The sequence below is a fragment of the Podarcis tiliguerta genome, assembly GCF_965153285.1.
Source record: "Podarcis tiliguerta genome assembly, chromosome: 8".
In the NCBI taxonomy this organism is placed as follows: domain Eukaryota; kingdom Metazoa; phylum Chordata; class Lepidosauria; order Squamata; family Lacertidae; genus Podarcis; species Podarcis tiliguerta.
In genome coordinates this window covers 32,217,714-32,236,678 of record NC_139541.1, presented here as the reverse complement: position 1 = coordinate 32,236,678, position 18,965 = coordinate 32,217,714, and the positions used below count along the sequence as shown (strand labels likewise).

General features: G+C 42.2%; 1 protein-coding gene across 2 annotated transcripts in view; it reads right to left on the bottom strand.

Moving 5' to 3' along the window:
- Positions 1-18,965, bottom strand: part of TENT4B (terminal nucleotidyltransferase 4B) — a 48,293-nt gene that overhangs the window by 10,320 nt on the left and 19,008 nt on the right. For both annotated transcript variants that reach the window (XM_083451870.1, XM_083451869.1), the window contains exons 2-7: positions 10,625-10,748; positions 7,125-7,171; positions 5,348-5,468; positions 4,107-4,214; positions 1,596-1,724; positions 279-492 (exon numbers count right to left, since the gene is read on the bottom strand). In XM_083451870.1, the coding sequence (XP_083307996.1) occupies positions 279-492; positions 1,596-1,724; positions 4,107-4,214; positions 5,348-5,468; positions 7,125-7,171; positions 10,625-10,748 (743 nt within the window). The remainder of the gene's footprint in view (positions 1-278; positions 493-1,595; positions 1,725-4,106; positions 4,215-5,347; positions 5,469-7,124; positions 7,172-10,624; positions 10,749-18,965) is intronic.

The following is an 18,965-nucleotide window of genomic DNA, read 5'->3' as shown; positions in this document are numbered from 1 at the left end:
ACTCAACTCTAAAATAAACTCAGACACATTTTGGTCTTAGGGTCATCCTCGTGGGTCATCTGTGTTATATATATATATATTTGTGATATAAAATCATTTTTTTAATACCAGTTTTATATTACTACATTCTGTACCATTTAGACCCCCAATTTGTTGGGAATCACCTGAAACTAGATTGTACGCAATTCAGGAACTACTGCTGCTTTGTTGCATCCTTGGGTTAAAAGTCTCCATAGAAATTGTTTACTTTCCTATGGCCTAGTGAAAAGCCCACATACCTGGTTGCAGTGGGTCTTCAATATACAACATTGATGGTCTATAGCCATCTAGCATATTCTTTTGCACTTCATCCTTAGCCACATACGAGCCACCGTCCTTTATTCGGATTCCTGTTTTCAGGTAGTTGAAATGACGCCCATATAATTCAAAAAATTCTATTAAAAGGACACCGTAGTTGGTGTTGGGGGTACAAGCATCTTCTCTGGGATGTAGCTATTGGGGGGGAAACAAGAACAAAAAATGATTTACAAAAAATCTCCAGATTCCTTTACAATCCATGTAAACACTAAAATCAATAGTGAAATTAAAGAATCAACCAATTTAATAGCTGGCTCGGGGGACAAAACACAAAAAGCTTTTGCACATATCCCATCACTCAATTATTTCCGATGCAAAATGGCCCAAGCCTTCCACTCAGACTCTGTGGGTGTCTGGGCAAGTCATGACCTTACTCTGCCCCCTGCCCCAAAACTATAAAATACAACAAAATAAATGATCAACCTTCACAGGATTCTTCTGAAGGAGGAATGAAATGGAAAGTTGCAACATACACACTTAACACACGAAAAAGACCTAAGCAGTTTGTGAGTGAAGCACACTGTATAGTGAGTGAGCTGAAGTTGGGACCTGGGATATGCAAAACCAGACTAAAACACTTGTCAATATTCTACATATCTGGACAGGCTTGCCTAAACAAACAAAAAAGCAGGCATGCTGAAAGGAGTGCAGTGAAGACACCTGCCGGATGTCAATAGGAAGGGAGTTCCAAATTGTTACGTGTTGCCACAATAAAAGATCAATTTCTTACAAAATGCGGAAAAAGAATTATGTAGCACCCGTAACAGTGGCAGTTCAGCCGATCAAAGCAGCTGAATGGGCGTCTCTGGGGTGAGGCTACCTCACCACATTGTTCTGATGTTATCACACTGATCTTCCTCCTCTGTCTTCTTCCCTCCACACCCTTTCCTTTATGTTTCTTTGCCTTTTTAGTTTGCAGCTAAAAATATCCCCAAAACATCTGGCAGAAATGGTACAAAATAATTCAAAGCAAATAATTAGTTTAAACAAGTGAATGTTTTAGAACTGCTATTACTAAAGCAGTGCTCATTCTACTTCACGGCTATTCTGCTACCCGCATAAAATTTAACTGCAGTACTAGTTAGCATACTAAGTTTCATTATATGCAATTTTTATAGTAATTATTTTATTACAGCCAATGGGTGGACTACTATGTTGTGTACCTTAAAGTGATGTTACACTTAAAAGAAGGGAAAGGCCATTCATGACCTAGCACATAATAATTCCTCCCAACTTACCTGGAGAAAACTGACGGCCATTAAAAAAAGACTATAAGATCCAATTCCACCTGTAAACACTTCATTCAGGTCCCTCTGCAACAAGAACTGTTTCAATACTAAAACTAGATATGGCAATACAGGATATTTCTGTGAGAGAAAAAGGAGATGGGAATTAGACTTCCATTTACAGTGGTACCTCAGGTTACAGACACTTCAGGTTACATACGCTTCAGGTTACAGACTCCGCTAACCCAGAAATAGTACCTCGGGTTAAGAACTTTGCTTCAGGATGAGAACAGAAATTGTGCTCCGGCGGTGCGGCGGCAGCGGGAGGCCCCATTAGCTAAAGTGGTACCTCAGGTTAAGAACAGTTTCAGGTTAAGAACGGACCTCCGGAACGAATTAAGTTCTTAACACGAGTTACCACTGTATTCCACAAAGAATATGGGTCTGTGATCTCAGAAGATATTGACAGCTTAAAAGGTGAACTGTCACTCAGTGGTGTTCAAAGTACTCATACCTTGCAAGAGAAAAAAGCAAATTTGCTGATTTGCTACTTGCTGAAACAACAGATAATGGACTAGTATGACTAGATGGTTCCTTTTCTAGATTCCTTCTCATACTGAACTTTAACTTCCAGTTTGCTAACAAAATGTGAAATCAGCCTTCATACTTATTGCCCTAAGCCACCTTACAGGCACTCTCAGACACACAATAAAATGTACAACCTGTTGGTTGTCTGTCTAATAACAAACAAAACTCCTCTGGAAACTCATCCAATGCTAAAGGTGTAAGAGCTTTCTATACTGGAAATAGTATGAGATACCAAACGCTTGCATTAATTGTACAATCAAATTTGGTAATAAATAATAATATAACCTGGAAGACTGCTCAAAAAGTCTACTTTAACACAGACAGATCCACACATAATCCTCTGGTGCCATCTAGTGATAAAATAATTAAAAACAAGGAGCAACACCATTCAGGGTCAGGTGTTCTGTCTTGGGAGACAATGGAGTGTGCCTCCGGGGTTGAAGTCAAACCACTGCATTAGCAGCACCGGTGTGACCTCCCCAGGACGCAGGCTTGAGCAGTGTGTAAGGAGGTGCTAGGCAGCCCAGATGATAAGAAGCCCCTCTCAGCCTCACTGATGTGGTCCAAACGAAAGCAGAGCAATACATTTGGCACCAGCTTAGCTGCATGTGTTGCTGGAAGGAGGTGTACAAGGTGCCATTCAAACTTCTTAGGGACTCTACTCCAGATTTGTGGAGGGTCTACTCCTTAGCATTTTCTTCTCCCGAATATATCCCACAAGGCAGTGGAGGTTTAGGATCTGAGCTGTCCTTCTCCTAGATGGGCTACTTTCCCAGGCTGACAAGCCCCACCTGCCCCTCTCGTAGGACTCTACTACCCTTCTTACTGGCCCCAGAGCGTTAAGGACCACTTTGGCAAACAAAAAGCTAACACTTCCATTTCTGTTCTTTTGTCAATAGCCTTGGCATGCAGGCAGGTTCAACTTGGCTGTAGTTGCAGCACTGCCCGTCCCGTTTCACCACCTGAGGCGAAACAGAAATGTGCCACCTCCTGCCCCCTGCTGCTGCCACCCCGCCCATCCCAACACTTCTTCTGCTGTCAGAATGCCCCGTTACCAAAACTCATTGAGATGAGGGGGTGTTTCCCTGGGTGGGGAAGACAAGCAGCAATGTCATGCACCAGAACACCTCCCTCTTCCCAAAACTGTGCGGCGGGGGAGTGTTCCGGTGGCAGCAAAAAGGCTGGGGTGGATGGGGTGCAACTGCTTGAGCTTTTGCCGCCTGAGGTGGCTGCTTCACCCGCCTCATGGGTAGGCCAGGTCTGACCCCAGGACCACCATCCCTTCCATACATCTTCTCACAGGCTCTGATTAAGTCCATTTCCCATTTTAAGGCTTCTTTTTCACCAAAATACAGATCACACAGTACCAGAGAACTCTCAAACAATCAGGAGAAGCTTTTGGGAGACAACATGATGTAGTAAGGCCTGGAAAAAGGAAGGCAGATTGCAAGAGCTTCTACTAGAGCAAATCTACCATTGGAGATACCCTATATAAATGCTTTGGCCCTCTCAATTGTTTCATTGTTTTCACTCTTTTAAACACGGTTGGCATGCTCTCCAGATTTTATTGGACTGCACAGTTTCATCAATGCCAACCACTGGCCAGGCTTGCTGAGGCTGATGGGGGGAAAGGAGTCCAACAACATATGGAGACCATCAGAAATACAATGTATTTTTTAAGAAATTGAGAGAGGAGAAACAACTTGAATTTTCAAGAACGTGCCTCAAATCTGTTGCCTACACCTCTTGAAGCTTAGCCGTGGCCTCAGCTACACTGGCAAAGAAAAAGCACTTTATACGTGTTGTTTATGCATTCTAACACTGTCACACCAGAAGGCGCTGTGGATTTCTGTTTTTGCTCACCCAATTTCTCATACAAAGTTTGCAACGCGTTTTACTGAAATGCTTCTTTGATGTTTCCATGTATCAACTAACCTTGATAAAATCTCTGATGAGAAGAGCAGCTTTTACCCCATTCTGTACATTAAAACTGATATCAACCTTTACTTCAGTGAAGGAATCAGTCAGTTTAATTATAGGGACCTGAGGAAAAAGCAAAACAACATATTTATCTCAAAGAGTGAACTCTCTTTCTCCTATACGCTTAGTGTTAGACAAGGACAGCACACACTTAAAACAAAACAATCTTCACAGAGCTCAGCCTTTGCTACATACAAGAGGTCCTTTATACAACCATGGAGGGATGCAATAGTACTCCAATCACAAAGCAGTTGCTTTTCAGTCATGAACAGGCAGCAGGGGGAGATAGGAGGCCACAGAATAAAGCTATTCTTCACGTAAGGCCTGACATAAGAAGCAAGCCATTCACCTCCCAGAGGTGCTTCTCATGTTACTTCAGAAAGAAAATGTGGCTTTATCATCAGGAGCTGAATTCACATGTAAGGATTCGAGGAAATATCATTGAAAAAAGCAATAGCAACTAGACTCAAATTCATAGCGCTAAAGTACATCAAGGATTTGAAATTCGTCTCTAATTTTTTTTTTTAAGTCTAGATTATTTGGCTAACTGTTTACTGAGACCAGGATGCATCAATACTTGGGACCAGAGGCTTGAGGATGCCCTTTGAAACCAGACTTTTTCTTTGAACTGCAGACCACCAATGACAACAACCCCCAATGCGGTGTTCCCAAACTGGTTTTGGCAGTCCTTTCGCTGTGCAGAATGATGTTGGGAAATGCAAACCCAAAGCTCCTTTGGGCATGCACAACCAGTTGTGTGGTTCTCTGGATTCTGGCACAAGAACAGCAATAAAGCAAGGAAGACTTCTTTTAAAAGGATACTGCAAAGTGTCACACTGGCAACATTTGCAGTAACTGTGCCCATGAAAAAGATTCATGGTTTGTGTTCTTCAGTCTCCCCCATAGTTGTTTTGCTGAGGAGGAGAACCTTCCTTACCAAGCCCATTCTTACTCTATTGCCCCTTCCTTGATCTTTTGGGCTTATTTGCATGTGTGAGGACCCACTTCTAACAGATACAGAGAATTTAAAAAGCAACAGCAATCAACAATAATTTACTGATGCGGCTTGCAACTTTCAGAGATCAAGGGCAGCTGTACAGTACAAAGGTCCTTTAGTGTATTTCTTTTTTTCTTTTTCTATTTGTTAAAGAATACCCAATTTTAGTAAAGCATAGAGAGAGAGCGAGAAAACTTACAGTTGCTTTGTCCAAAACCTTTACTGAACCTTCATCTGCCACGTTGTGTTTCCTGAGAGCCTCTTCCAGGGTCCAAAGCGGCAGCGTCTCCCATTTCCCAAACACAACTAAGTCTATATCACTGAAATTAAGAGGCAGCAAATTAACAGACGATTCTCTATGAAGTAAATTCAGAAAGACCTTTCTTTTTAATCACAGAACTGTGATTAAATTTGACACAAAGCTTTTCTAGGGCAGGGATCTAAAATCCTGTTCATGCCATGTATTTCTGAAGTGAACAGAAGTGACTCAAAAAACACTTTTCTTGGCAGTGAGAGTTCAAGAAACAACACTCTATGGCCACCTCCTAATATACAAACTAATATCCCTGGCAGTTTGGTGGCTTATGGCTCTGAAGTCCCCAAGTCTCTCAGGCAAATATCTCCCAGCTCACAGGTTATGGTGAAATTTGTAGGAACAGAGTGTTTCTCAGCTGCAGGATCCAAGATAGGGTGGGGCGGGAAACACACTATGACTCCCTGAACCACAGCCACAGAGGCGATATAACTAAATGTGCAGGGGAATGTACAAAATCATAACCACAGCAAAGGCACAGCATGACACAAATATCTCCAACATAGATAACCCACCCCCTGTGCCATCCTACAGAATCTGGGAGCAAGTACCTGAAATACCATCATGACCCAAGTGAACCTTCTTGGGTCATTCTCCAAATTCCCCTGTCTTCAGATACAAAGCGAGTATCTACTGCAGGAAAGGGCCCTTTCTATGGCAGCTTCCCATCTTTGGAATTCCCTCCGTGGGAGCTTTGCCTGGAGCCTTCACTGTTACCATTAAAATACCAGGCTGAGTACATCCTACCTACTTGAGCTTTTAACTCACACCCATGGCTTTTAATGGTTTCATTTTGCTACTTCTACCCTGTGTTGATTCTTTTCTGACACCGCTGTCATTGTTTGTTTTTGAAATTTATTATTATTGTGTTTCTTAACTTTAAACCGCCCCAAGGAGTTTTACGGTTGAAATGTGGGTTAGAAGCATCTATAAATCAGTTAATCGTCCAGCTTAAATGCATCACCAGCCCGGTGTTAGAACACAGTAGGTGGCCAGGTAAGTAAGCAGGTAGGTATTTTATTGCACAGCATCATCTAGGTCAAATACTAAATGACAGTTCAAGCAGCTGTCTCTGAAGTGTCTACTCAGGGCATTGCCTGACACAAGCTGCCCTGTGGAAAGGAGTGAGAGACAGTAAGGGAGGCATGCAAATATACCAACCAATGCCTACTCCAAGTAGACTGTCCCTTCTCCTCTCCACAGGATCACAAAATGTCCTGCTGAAACGAACAGGAGATTGAGGGAACTAGACAAAAGATAAACCGGGTGTCTGCTCCAGCTAGACTCTCTTCTCCTGTATTCTGATGAGCTTCAATAAATCTTACTGCGGTTTTATTATTGTATTCTGACTGTACTTGCAAGTCACATTGGCCAGATTTCCATTGGTAAAGGTTGGAAATACATAATTAGAAACAATAATTTATAAATGTGCAAGACTATCTTCTGTCAACAGCCAGGTCAGTAAAGGGAAAGTGATGTTGACAGCAACTTTGACTCCCTTGAACTTCAAATTTGCTTTCCGGTGAAATTATATAACTTTTCATCTCCATAACATCAAAACAGCTGTTATGCAATTTCAGTATGACTTACAAGTTAAATATAAGCAGGGAAGTAAAAATGGGATGTTCAGTGTAAGAATAAGGGGCAATTAAAGAATACTAACCTAGTAGGTAGATATAAACCAGTCTTAAAACTTCCAAATATCTGTACCTGGAAAAAAACATTCAAGTAGGAAGTTAAAATCCTTCACCAAAAACATATGAAGAAAATATTAACATTGAATGTGGCTGCCCTCAACTGGCAGACTTTGGAAAAGCTTGAAGAATAATATAGGACATGAGTTTGAACTCTGAATATTCAACACCATAGCAGCTAATTGCTAATTCTAAAAAGTAATGTTATTAAGTAGGCACTTTAACAAAATTATTTCAAAACTAGATAACTGTTATATTCCAAATACCACTTGAATTGTAATGATTGAGAACAGTGACACTATACTCAATTTTTAAAACTTACAAACCCTTACAAAAATAATTGAAAGTGGAGGGGGACATAAACTACTCCTCTTGGTGCCTTTACAACTCAAAACCTAGTTTCTGTTTATGGCCCCATCTGCAGTACACATTTAAAGCAGCGTCATACCACTTTAAACACTCATTGCTTGCCTCACAATCCTTGGAACTGTGGTTGGGTGAAGGTGCCACGAGCTGTTAGCGCTCCAATTCCCTCAATTTCCTTGGGAAGAGTCACTGGTTGTTAAATCACTCTGAGAACTGGGACTCTTGGAAGGTGAATGTGTCGCCTAACAATTCTCAGTGCCCTTATCAAACTACATTTCCTAGGATTATTTGGTTTAAACTGGTATGGTACTGCTTTAGATAGCATAGATGGGGCCCATATTAAGAAAAAGTCAGCTCTCAACCACACTTGGAAAATGAGATGAGTATAGCTTTATCCACCCCACCCCCCATGGACAAATGGGAAGAAGCCAAAGCTCAGTGAGAGCATTTGCTTTGCATGAAGGAGGTTCCAGGTTCAATTAAATAAAAATATCAGGTGCCTGAGAGCTGGCACCTGGTGCCAACAATTGACAAAACTGAGGTAGGCAAATAGTCTGATCAGGTTATGCCAGCCTTCTACAATGTACCTACTGCCATCTATTTGTAAGAAAATTATGAATTTCAATTATATCCTTCATGTGCCATAATTAAACAGCTCTCTTCAAACAGATTGGCTAACTAGACATTTTGTGTCATCATCATGCTGAGCTGTGCAGAACAGAGAAAACACAGTCACTACACACACACAGTGTGAAAACAGCTCCAGCACAAACAAATCACAGTAACTGCAGGTTCTCCAAACTACAATTTAAATCGACAAGATGTGCTCTTTGGGGGAGGCCGCAGCAGCACACAAGTTTTTCTGCAGAACCTGAAGTGACCTTCAGGATTATTTTGATCCCACTGGTTTTCGGGATCCAAATAGCCAGTCGTATGTCCCACTCCTTTCCCGCAGGATTTGTAAAGCGTATTCAACCTTTGTTTTTATGGAGCACAGTATTTTCCAAATCAACTTATGAAGCTTCCTTCTACTGAAACAGACAAAGCGAGCCAGGATCCATCCATCTTGCACAACTCCCCCAGGTAGCTCTCCCTTTGCCCTGCAAGCCAATATCTTTAGAGACATAGGAAGCTGCCTTTTACTAAGCCAGAATTATTTGCCCATCTAGCCCAATATCGTCTATTCTGACTGGCAGTGGCTCTCTTGGATTTTAGGCAATGAGAAATCTTTTACCTTCTACCAGATTCTTGCTACTGGAGGCATCAAGGATTGAACCACAGGCCTCCTCCATGCAAAACATGACCTGAACCACTGAGCTATGGCTCCTCCGGTCAGTTTTCAGAGGGCAAACTCTTTCCTACAGCAGGTTTTCCTGTACTGAACTTTCACACACTCTTATCGTAATTACGCAATACACAATGTGAAGTCAATGTGGTCAAAACAACACAAGGTTTTATCTGAGAGAGATAATTCTGCTCAGCTTTGAGGACCCTGGGTCACCTTATAATTGAAACTCTCTTTCAATGGAACCAGCTATATAGAAATGATCAGTGATAAGACTGATCCTGGATTTAGTGTAAATACTAGTGTGCAGAGATTAGAAAGCCCTTTAAGTTATGAGGACTCTGTGATGCAAATCCAGGCATAACTCTAGCTGCGCTCCTGATCCAAGGCTCCTTGGTGGACATGGGAGAGTCCCTGTGATAGGTGCCGAAAGATTTTTGGCATGTGCACACCCTCCTAGCCACCCCACATTTAATAACAGTGTTTGTAAGCATGCGCCAGGCTTCCTATGCAGGAAACTGCATGGCGTCATGCTAAGGACAATTTAGAGTTTTAAAATGCGATGGTGTACTGTTTGTTCTTTTTAACAAGGTTTACTTTCTTTTTCAAAACCAATCTAACATGTTTCCTCTTCATGTCAGCTGTGCTGTCGTCCCAACCCCAGGATAATTAAAGCCTCTCTCAGCCACTCTTATGGTGGAGCCCAGCTGATGCCAAGAACAGTTCTCACTTACTAGGAATGTTTCCGTCTAAGCACATTCCCTGGAGCAATAGAGCAAATGACACAATTGCTGGCTTCTATAAATAAAGGCATAGTTTTAATAAATGCTTGCTTAATGCCATCGATCCTGTTTTATCTTTTTTCTTAAACACACCGAGTGTACGCAAACTCCTTAAAGAAAGAAAGAAAACCTCTTCCCCAAAAAGGAGGCAGGGTTCAAGAGCTTTCTATGAATTGTGCAGCCACAGGAAATATTTCTATGGAATATAAGACTGCAGTGTTTTCATTTCAGTCCAGATGTGGACGGCAAGTATGACTGGATCAAGTTAACAGGAAAAGTATGGGTTTAGGAATGAGTAGAGGGAAGGGGCAGGCAGGTTTTGTACAGGTGCTCTTCCTGCCAGCGAAGATGGCTTGTCTGTTAAGCCAGTAAGCAACTAAATTAATTTCTCAACCAGCTTTCAGAGAATGCTTTCACTACCTTATGTAAAGGACATATTAAACAGTCCCCCAAGTTTTGCTTACATGTTACTCTTTTGCAAATCACTTAAGTCACAGAATTTATGCAGCAACAGAATAAAATCCAAAGCTCATCATAGCCAAAATTCAGCAGCTTGTTTGTTTTACAATTATTTTGGAGCATATCTACCTCTCTTCCCTTTACCTTTAGCTCCCTTTCCTTCTACGCAGTTGAAGGCAACTGCTGCATGCAAGTGGTGAAATGGAATGTAAGGGGTGATTTGCGGACCCCACAACCCCTAGTACACAAAAACACCAGGCATCAGTCTTGCTGCTAAACTTTGGCTGCTGGAGCTTCCAATCTCCAGTGATATTTCATTCAGTACAGGAATTTGTTCTTTCTTCTAATATGCTCCTAACACACGGAGTCTGAGAATAATTGCACAACAAATCATAACCTTAATATCAACTGAGGTTGAAATTGTTCATATTTTCCTCATTTACATATTTTTCATTCTAGGGCTTACATTTTCTAGTTCTGGAATTGTGGATTTTTTTGGGGGGGGGACATCCCAATCATCAAGCAGACATAGAAATATTTAAAATAGTAAAGTACAACAGAATTTTGTTAACCTTACATCAGCATTGGGCCATAGACCCTTTATAACGTTTTCTATCCTATTCACCACCTCCATTCGCATTCTTTCTTCTTCAGGTCTGGGTGACATGTACTTGTAGAAATCAATGATTTCTTCATGAAGGCTGAAAAAGAAGAGAGAGATGAGTTAGAATAATTACACAGTAATATGACTAAAATAAGAACAGTGTCTCAGTCGTAATATTTAACACCAATCCTGTACATGCATACTTGAAAGTAAGTCCAACTGTGTTCAATGGGACTTGCATCCACATTACGTATGCTTTGGATTACAGCCCAAGTCTGGTAAGGATAACAGTCTCAACCAATTTAAAATCACTTATAAGAGCAGAACTACAACTCATAAAGTGAAAAGGAAATGTACAAACTAGTGTTTGCCTCAAAATGCTATGCTGAGGCGAAGCATTTGCAGATAAATACTGGCAGGCAGGATACTAGCTGGCAGGAGGGGCTCTTTTAATACTTTTGTCGCTCCAAGATTCATCTCTGCAACTCCTTCCACTGTTCATCTTATTTTTTTCATCTTATTTTTTTCAAGCTCTGAGATAAAAAGCAGGCTGTGCAGGAGGTGTGGGTTGAGAGGAGGCAATCCTGGGGTTAACAGGTAACCCACAACTGCCCCCCATCCAGACATCCACACTTGGAAACCTATCTTTGCTGGGTAAGTGTAGTTGTGTCTTTGGTCTCACAGATTTCAACAGGACTTCCTTCTGTTTTTTTATTTAACCAGATTTGCGTGCCACTAAACCATCAAAACATCTAAGCACACCTTAAAAATACAAATAAAAATGGTAAAAACAAGCTGATCTACTCCCCCCCCCCCAAAAAAAGTAAAAGCTTTTAAAGGTAAAGGGACCCCTGACCATTAGGTCCAGTCATGGCTGACTCTGGGGTTGCGGTGCTCATCTTGCTTTATTGGCCAAGGGAGCCAGCATACAGCTTCCGGGTCATGTGGCCAGCATGACTAAGCTGCTTCTGGCGAACCAGAGCAGCGCACAGAAACACCATTTACCTTCCCGCCGGAGCAGTACCTATTTATCTACTTGCACTTTGACGTGCTTTCGAACTGCTAGGTTGGCAGGAGCAGGGACCGAGCAACCGGAGCTCAGCCCGTCGCGGGGATTCGAACAATGCAGCAAAGGTGTCACCCCACGTATCAATGGGCAGAGAGTTTCAGAGTATACGGGGAACCCTATACCAACTATCCAACCTTTATGACTGTTCAGACCAAGGCAGCCATTTCCTAGGCAAATGGCTTTTGAGGACCCTGCCTGATTCTTCCAGTAAGAAGTGTCATCCCTATGAGGAATGGGTGATTAGCCATTTTTTTACATCACATTTCTGAGCAGTAACTCAAAGCTTGGCTATGTTCCAGGTAATTATACAAACTGTAGTTTGGAAATAAGTTAAATAAATATATGCCAGCTTTTATGCCTATTGCATGTCTGCAGGAACACTTCCCTGGAAATGGTGTGATGAAAGGATTGAAGGAGAGGGAATGGGACCTACTATAAATTTTGTGCCAGTGTAACATCAGTTGAACCCTCAAAATGTTTGCTGGACCACAGCTCCATCCTACTTGGCCATTGGCTATACAAGCTGGGGCTAGTGGGAGCTGGAATCCAACATTTGGAGGGTAAGAGGTTCCCCATCCCTGGTTTAGTCTATACCCGATTATCAGCATTAAAAATTGCAGAGAAGTTGAGCGTAAAGAGCATGGAAGTCACCCACATCAGGCTCTGGGATAAATATAAATGGTTAGCCACACACACACACATCCAGAGATGCTGTAGCCACAGGATAAAGGTAAAGGTACCCCTGCCAGTATGGGCCAGTCTTGCCAGACTCTAGGGTTGTGCGCTCATCTCACTCTATAGGCCGGGAGCCAGCGCTGTCCGCAGACACGTCCGGGTCACGTGGCAAGCATGACAAGCTGCATCTGGCGAGCCAGCACAGCACACGGAACGCTGTTTACCTTCCCGCTGGTAAGCGGTCCCTATTTATCTACTTGCACCCGGAGGTGCTTTCGAACTGCTAGGTTGGCAGGCGCTGGGACCGAACGACGGGAGCGCACCCCGCCGCGGGGATTCGAACCGCCGACCATGCGATCGGCAAGTCCTAGGTGCTGAGGATTTACCCACAGCGCCACCCGCGTCCCATAGCCACAGGATACAGAATGCAAACAATTCTGGCCAAGTTAGTGTTGGTTGTTTCTTGTCTACTCCACAAGAACCCACAGTTCTCCCTTTCTCAAGCAAGAACTAGTGCATCTAACTGCTTCCTTCTGATGAAAAAGCAGACTTCTCTTGAGTTAACTAGCTATATTTATGGAATGTCTACAATGTTCTTCTAGGAGTTCTTTTCCCAAGTTAATTTTAAAAAGCACACAGGTTACATATCACATTGTTCAGAAAACAAATTTTCTTCCTTTTCACTATGTGGTCCACTTCACCATAAGTGAAAACATGCAAAGCTTTCCAAAAGTTTCAGAATCAAGAAAAAATGCAAATAAAAAGAGAAGCTTATAAGACAAGTATTCTATTTTTTGAAAATGTTACAAGTCACCATGATACACAAACAATGGGAATTATCAAGATATGGAACTAAGCCAAAAAAACGCAAACCGTTTAGAGTTTACTTGAGCAATTGTTTTATTAAAGGTGCTCCAAAGTACTCATTGTCAAGTTTATGAGTTGCCAACTAAGCATCTGCACTAAGCATGTGCCCAGGCTCCCCACTTCACCCTACTCCTCCACTCTATATTGCAGTCAAATGCAAGGCTTTTTTCAAGGCTGACTGAAGCATGGGGGAATTGGGGGGCGGGTCACAGCTGGGAAGGTGAGGGCTAACCATTTCCCCCTCCAGCTGTGACCCCCATACCAAAAAAACCCCATCCCAACTCCAAAAAGCCTTGTATTAGAGACTCATTTTAGGTCTAATTCTAGCAGCAGAGGGATAATTTTAAAAGGTGATCAAGTTGCTCTCTCTCAGGCTCATCTACTTTCACAGGTAAGCTGTGAAGCTGCAAAGATCTACTCACAAAAAAGAGAGGAAACATCTATAACTAAATAATATAACTGAACATCAATAAAATTCAATTGACTCAGGCCTATTTTACCATGATAGTTTTATTTGTAACTTCTTCATACGTAACACTAATCCAATGAACAAGTTTTCTAAATTTCCAAATAGCAGCAGCCGTGCACAGATTAGAGCAGGGGTAGGCAGCCCAGCACCTTGCAGATGCTCTGGACTCCAACTCCCATCAGCCACAGCCAGCTTCAATGGCCCAGGATAATGGAAGTTGTAGTCCAGCACATTTGGAGGACACCAGGTTGTTTGCTCCTTGCTTAGAGCAATGAAATCTGCAGTTTGAGGGACATTTGTCAATATTAAAGCAGTTCAATGTGAGATCTGATACTTACAAAAGATTACCTCTTTAAGAACTGCTGTAATGTGTGTGTTAAGTTCCCCCCAAACCGTAAATTTCATTGCTCTAATCTGGGGTAGACAACCTTTTTTAAACTAAGTAAAGCTGGTTAGATAATTAACTGGCTTTCCTAAGTTAAAGTAGTTCAATCATCTTCATGTTTCAAAAGACAATAGTGCATCAAATGCAATCACATATTGCAAACAAGAGTTATTATGGATTTCAGCAAGCCTTTATGGTGAAAACCAACCACAAAGGGTCAAAACCTATTTCTACTAGCAACAGCAGAAGAAGAGTGTAGAAGTGTATTCTCAACAATAGAGTAAGTCTTCCTCTCTCCAAGGAAGCCCTAAAGTCAGTTGGGTCTTCTGTCATCCTTCAACATTCAGAACCCACAATCTGTAGGACAAACAACTATATCAGGGGTCTGCAACCTGCGGCTCCGGAGCCGCATGTGGCTCTTTTACACCTTTGCCGCGGCTCCGGGGCGGATACTAGCGAGGGGAGGAGGCGCACTGTGCGCCCCAACACTCCCCACTGTGGCGGGTGCTGTACTGGCTGTGACGTCGCATGGGGGCGGGGCGTGCGTTAGTCACGCCCCGTCCCGACGTCACCTTCCCGCCCGCCCGTCCGCTACATTGTAAGGGGCATGTACGCTGGTCACTGCATTGAAAGGGGGCATGTACGCTGGTCACTGTTTTGAGGGGAGTGAAGAACACACACACACCCAAAAAGGTAATTTGTTAATTTAACGTTTATTTCTATGAGGAGGAGTAATTCTGAGGGGTCAAACAAAGAAATAATAATAAAAAGTGACAAAAAAGTTATTTTTATAATGACGAGTTTTGCAGCTCCCAGTTTTTTTTTCCCTTCGGAAACGGGTCCAAGTGGCTCTTTTTGTCTTAAAGGTTGCAGACCCCTGAACTATATCCTAGTTCAGTCATAAATACTTGGATTGATATATGGAGGAATGGAGATCCAATTAGCAATTTCAATCAAGTTTCCCCCCTCCTTCTCTTTTCAACTTCCACTTAATACTCCTGAGTACAAAACTAGCAGCCACTGATATAAACAGTTCTTTCAAGTATAGTAAGTGCAACTCTTAATTCAGGAAACCTTGCTAAACAGTGCTAGTCAGAAATAACTAGCATTTTCTAGGGTATCTGCCAAAAATCAGTATTTTTTTCTCCGAATTTCAGTACCCTGAGGAACATATAAAATGTCTGAGAGTCACACTCTGCTCAGCTATAAAGATTCACCACATACAAACACACAAGGTTGGCATTGAAAGTTAATACTAACAAAGGAAATTTTGGCAAACACACAGGATTCACAACTGGCCAAAATGCCTGGATGTGTATTTTTCAAATGCATTTATAGCTTTTGCTATAACCACTGGGTTGGGGACAAATGGGAAATTGTCTCCTCTATAATTTGTAGGCTTTAGTCAAACGTCTTAAGGTGTGGACTAAATATTTTGCAGGTGCCTAAAAATATGATGGTGACACCTATGAATCTGAATTTTTTAAATCTTAAGTTTTTAGGGTTTTTTTACTACCTATCAACACAAACTGTATTTGAACAAAACAAACAAACAAAACCTTGAAGAATCCTGCATAGCAGCACTAATAGTTAATCTGAAATAGCCGGAAACATATGATTTTCAAACATGTCAATACACAACAGCGGTAAGAAGATTATTCTTTCAGCATTCAGTTTCTCTCAACTGATTAAAGTTCAAGTTGCTACTCATTAAACTTATTTCAGCCCAAGAATGCATGTTAGTAGAAAGCCATATCTTGTGATTTTGCTTCTCTCTTAATTCTGGCAGATAGGTTCCTATCTTTAAATAATTTATTCCACAATAGACACAAAGTATAGAGATTGCACTGGCAGCACGTTTACTGACTGAAAGTCATCTTCTCAAAATGCAGATGGCCTATTGCCCATGTCTGTTCATTTCAATGGGTCTACTCTAAGTAGGACTAGCACTGGGTGCCACTTATAGTTTCCAAAGTACAACTTTATATCCAAAGTTGAACACAGAAATGCTAATTCTAGCACAGCTCATAATGGGGACATGAGTATTTTAAAAAGACAGCATAAAATACAATAACCTAACCGTCATTTAGCATGGTATACATTCCTCCAAACATGTCAAACTTGGCTGGATTATGGCAGGGGTGGGGAACCTGTGGCTCTCCAGATGTTGCTGCACCCCACCCACAAAGGCAGAAAAATGAACTTCCTTTGGTGAGCAAACTAGTTTCCTATTGGACACTACAGTCATACCTCATGTTACGTCCGCTTCATGTTACGTTCTTTCAGGTTGCGTCCCGCGGCGACCCAGAAGTACAGGAAAGGGTTACTTCCAGGTTTCGCCACTTGTGCATGCGCAGAAGCGCAAAATGACGCCACACGCATGCGCAGAAGCTGCGAATCGCAACCTGTGTGCAGGTCGCACTCTTTTCATGTTGCGAACGGGACTCCGGAATGGATCCCATTCGCAACCAGAGGTACCATTGTATTCTGCCTCAACACAAGGCAGTGCTGTATAACCCATGATGATGAGCTTCATCAATTACAGGTAAGTTGCTGGATTCAGCCTCCACCTCACTTTTGTTGCAGACACCACTACCCAGGCAGATGCTCTTGCAGGGGCTGCCTCAAAGATTACATTGCCCTTCACTCCTAACTACTGGTCATGCTGGCTAGGACTGATGGGAATGTTGAGGATTAGGGTGTTTTATTTCCTCAATCAGAACATCGAAATGTCTGGTGCGTTGTTGTTGTTTTTTAAAAAACTCCCTCAATCTTGCTTTTAAAACTTACCAATGATAAACATCCTAACATGTTAATCAAGTAGTTTGAAAGCATTACCTCTTGCTAGAACAAAAAAGATACATTATCAGCAGATCTGCTACATCTCCTAGATACAGACACGAACTAGTGAACCTTTATTGTGAAACAATGTATTTTTAAAATGTAATTAATACAATATTATAACTGAACAATGTTAACTAAGGTTTATGTAAATTTGGAGAATTCACCAAACAGTTCTTTACTTTGCTGCCGCTGCTGTTGTTGAAACACTGGAGTCAGCCACCTCTTAATTTACTTTTTTTAAAAAAACCAAAAACAAACAAACACCCAGCGATATATCTCAGTATGGAAGGTAGTTGGGCTATGGAGACAGCAGTGCTTGTCCTAGGAAACAATCTCTGACACTGATGGCTACTTGTGTTCCTTTTCCTGATCAGAGATGTCTGCCACAGAGGCACCCATTCAACAAGAACAGTGCCGCCAGTATTGCATGGACTGGAATTGTAGAGAAAACGGAAGAGTGGCACATTGTCTTAATTCTCAAGATTAATTTCAACAAAATTTTAAAAGTGTGCTGTAAACGTCTGGCAAGAATGGTGAGCCCCCAGTTTTTCTCCTGAACTGTAGAGCTGCATAATTTCTGCCCCAACAGGTGCATGGAGATATCCAGCCCCCTCCCAAGCTCCAAGCTTGGGAAGAAGGCCAGGGTCTTTTTGGATGGTGCATTGGTGAGGCACCTGGAGTGCACTGGCAATGTAGAACCAAACAGGCAAGCCCTCTCCCCAATCACCCAGTAGGAAAGGGCAGCACTTGGTTGAACCATTGCATGGTTGAATGGCCAAGGTAGCCACTGTTATGCCTCTTTTTCCTCAAGAAAGGGAGGCAGGAAGCTTCTTCAGCTGCCCAGTAGCTAAATCAGCAAGGACTCCGGCTGCCTTTCCTGCAACAGAAAGACAAGCAGACGGGAGGCAACCACGAGACCTCCGGGTACAGGGCAGTATAAAAATTCAATAAATATTAAAGTAATTATAATGGCTGCACAGCAGCTCCAACCAACAAGGGGATGTTGAGAGCTCCAAGCTCAGCCAGCAGCTGCGGAGCCCTGCTTGTAGGGTCATTTGCACCAACCCCAACTATTTCTGCTACCTCACTAATAATTCATTATAATTTAAGGTTTCCCTTTTTAAAAAAGAAAGAAACCTACATAAATAATATAATTCCAAGAAGTTAGAATTTCAAACACAAGTGTTCTAGAATACTTTCAGTATTACTTCATAAAAGATTCAGGTAGGTAGCCATGTTGGTCTGACACAGTCGAAATAAATAATAAAAATAAAAAATTGTCCAGTAGAGGGGACACGGGTGGCGCTGTGGGTTAAACCACAGAGCCTAGGGCTTGCCGATCAGAAGGTCAGCAGTTCGAATCCCCACGATGGGGTGAGCTCCCGTTGCTCGGTCCCTGCTCCTGCCAACCTAGCAGTTCAAAAGCACTTCAAAGTGCAAGAAGATAAATAGGTACCGCTCTGGCGGGAAGGTAAACGGCATTTCCGTGCGCTGCTCTGGTTCGCCAGAAGCAGCTTAGTCATGCTGGCCACCTGACCCGGAAGCTGTACGCCGGCTCCCTCGGCCAATAAAGCAAGATGAGCGCCGCAACCCCAGAGTCGGCCACGACTGGACCTAATGGTCAGGGGTCCCTTTACCTTTGCCTTTAGCACCTTAGAGACCAACTGCTACTGGACAATTATTTTATTTATTTCAACTTCATAAAAGGTTCCCCAAGCTGCCTTTAGTGCAGTTTGCACAATAAATGTATTATTTCAAACTCAAAAAAGACGGCTGTAGAAAAGTAAGCGGCCTGCAAGTCATTTTGAAGGCAATGCTGGGTTTAAAGAATACTGAATATAAATGAATTCTGGAGCAATTTGTAAGAGTTTCTTACAAAGCCTTTAGCTAGTTATTATCATTACATGAAAGACTCACTGAAGGCCATGAGGTTTGTCGTTCACAAAGAAGCATCTCTTACTTTTAGTGAAAAGACCTGTGTGGTATTTTTAGAAAATAATTGCTT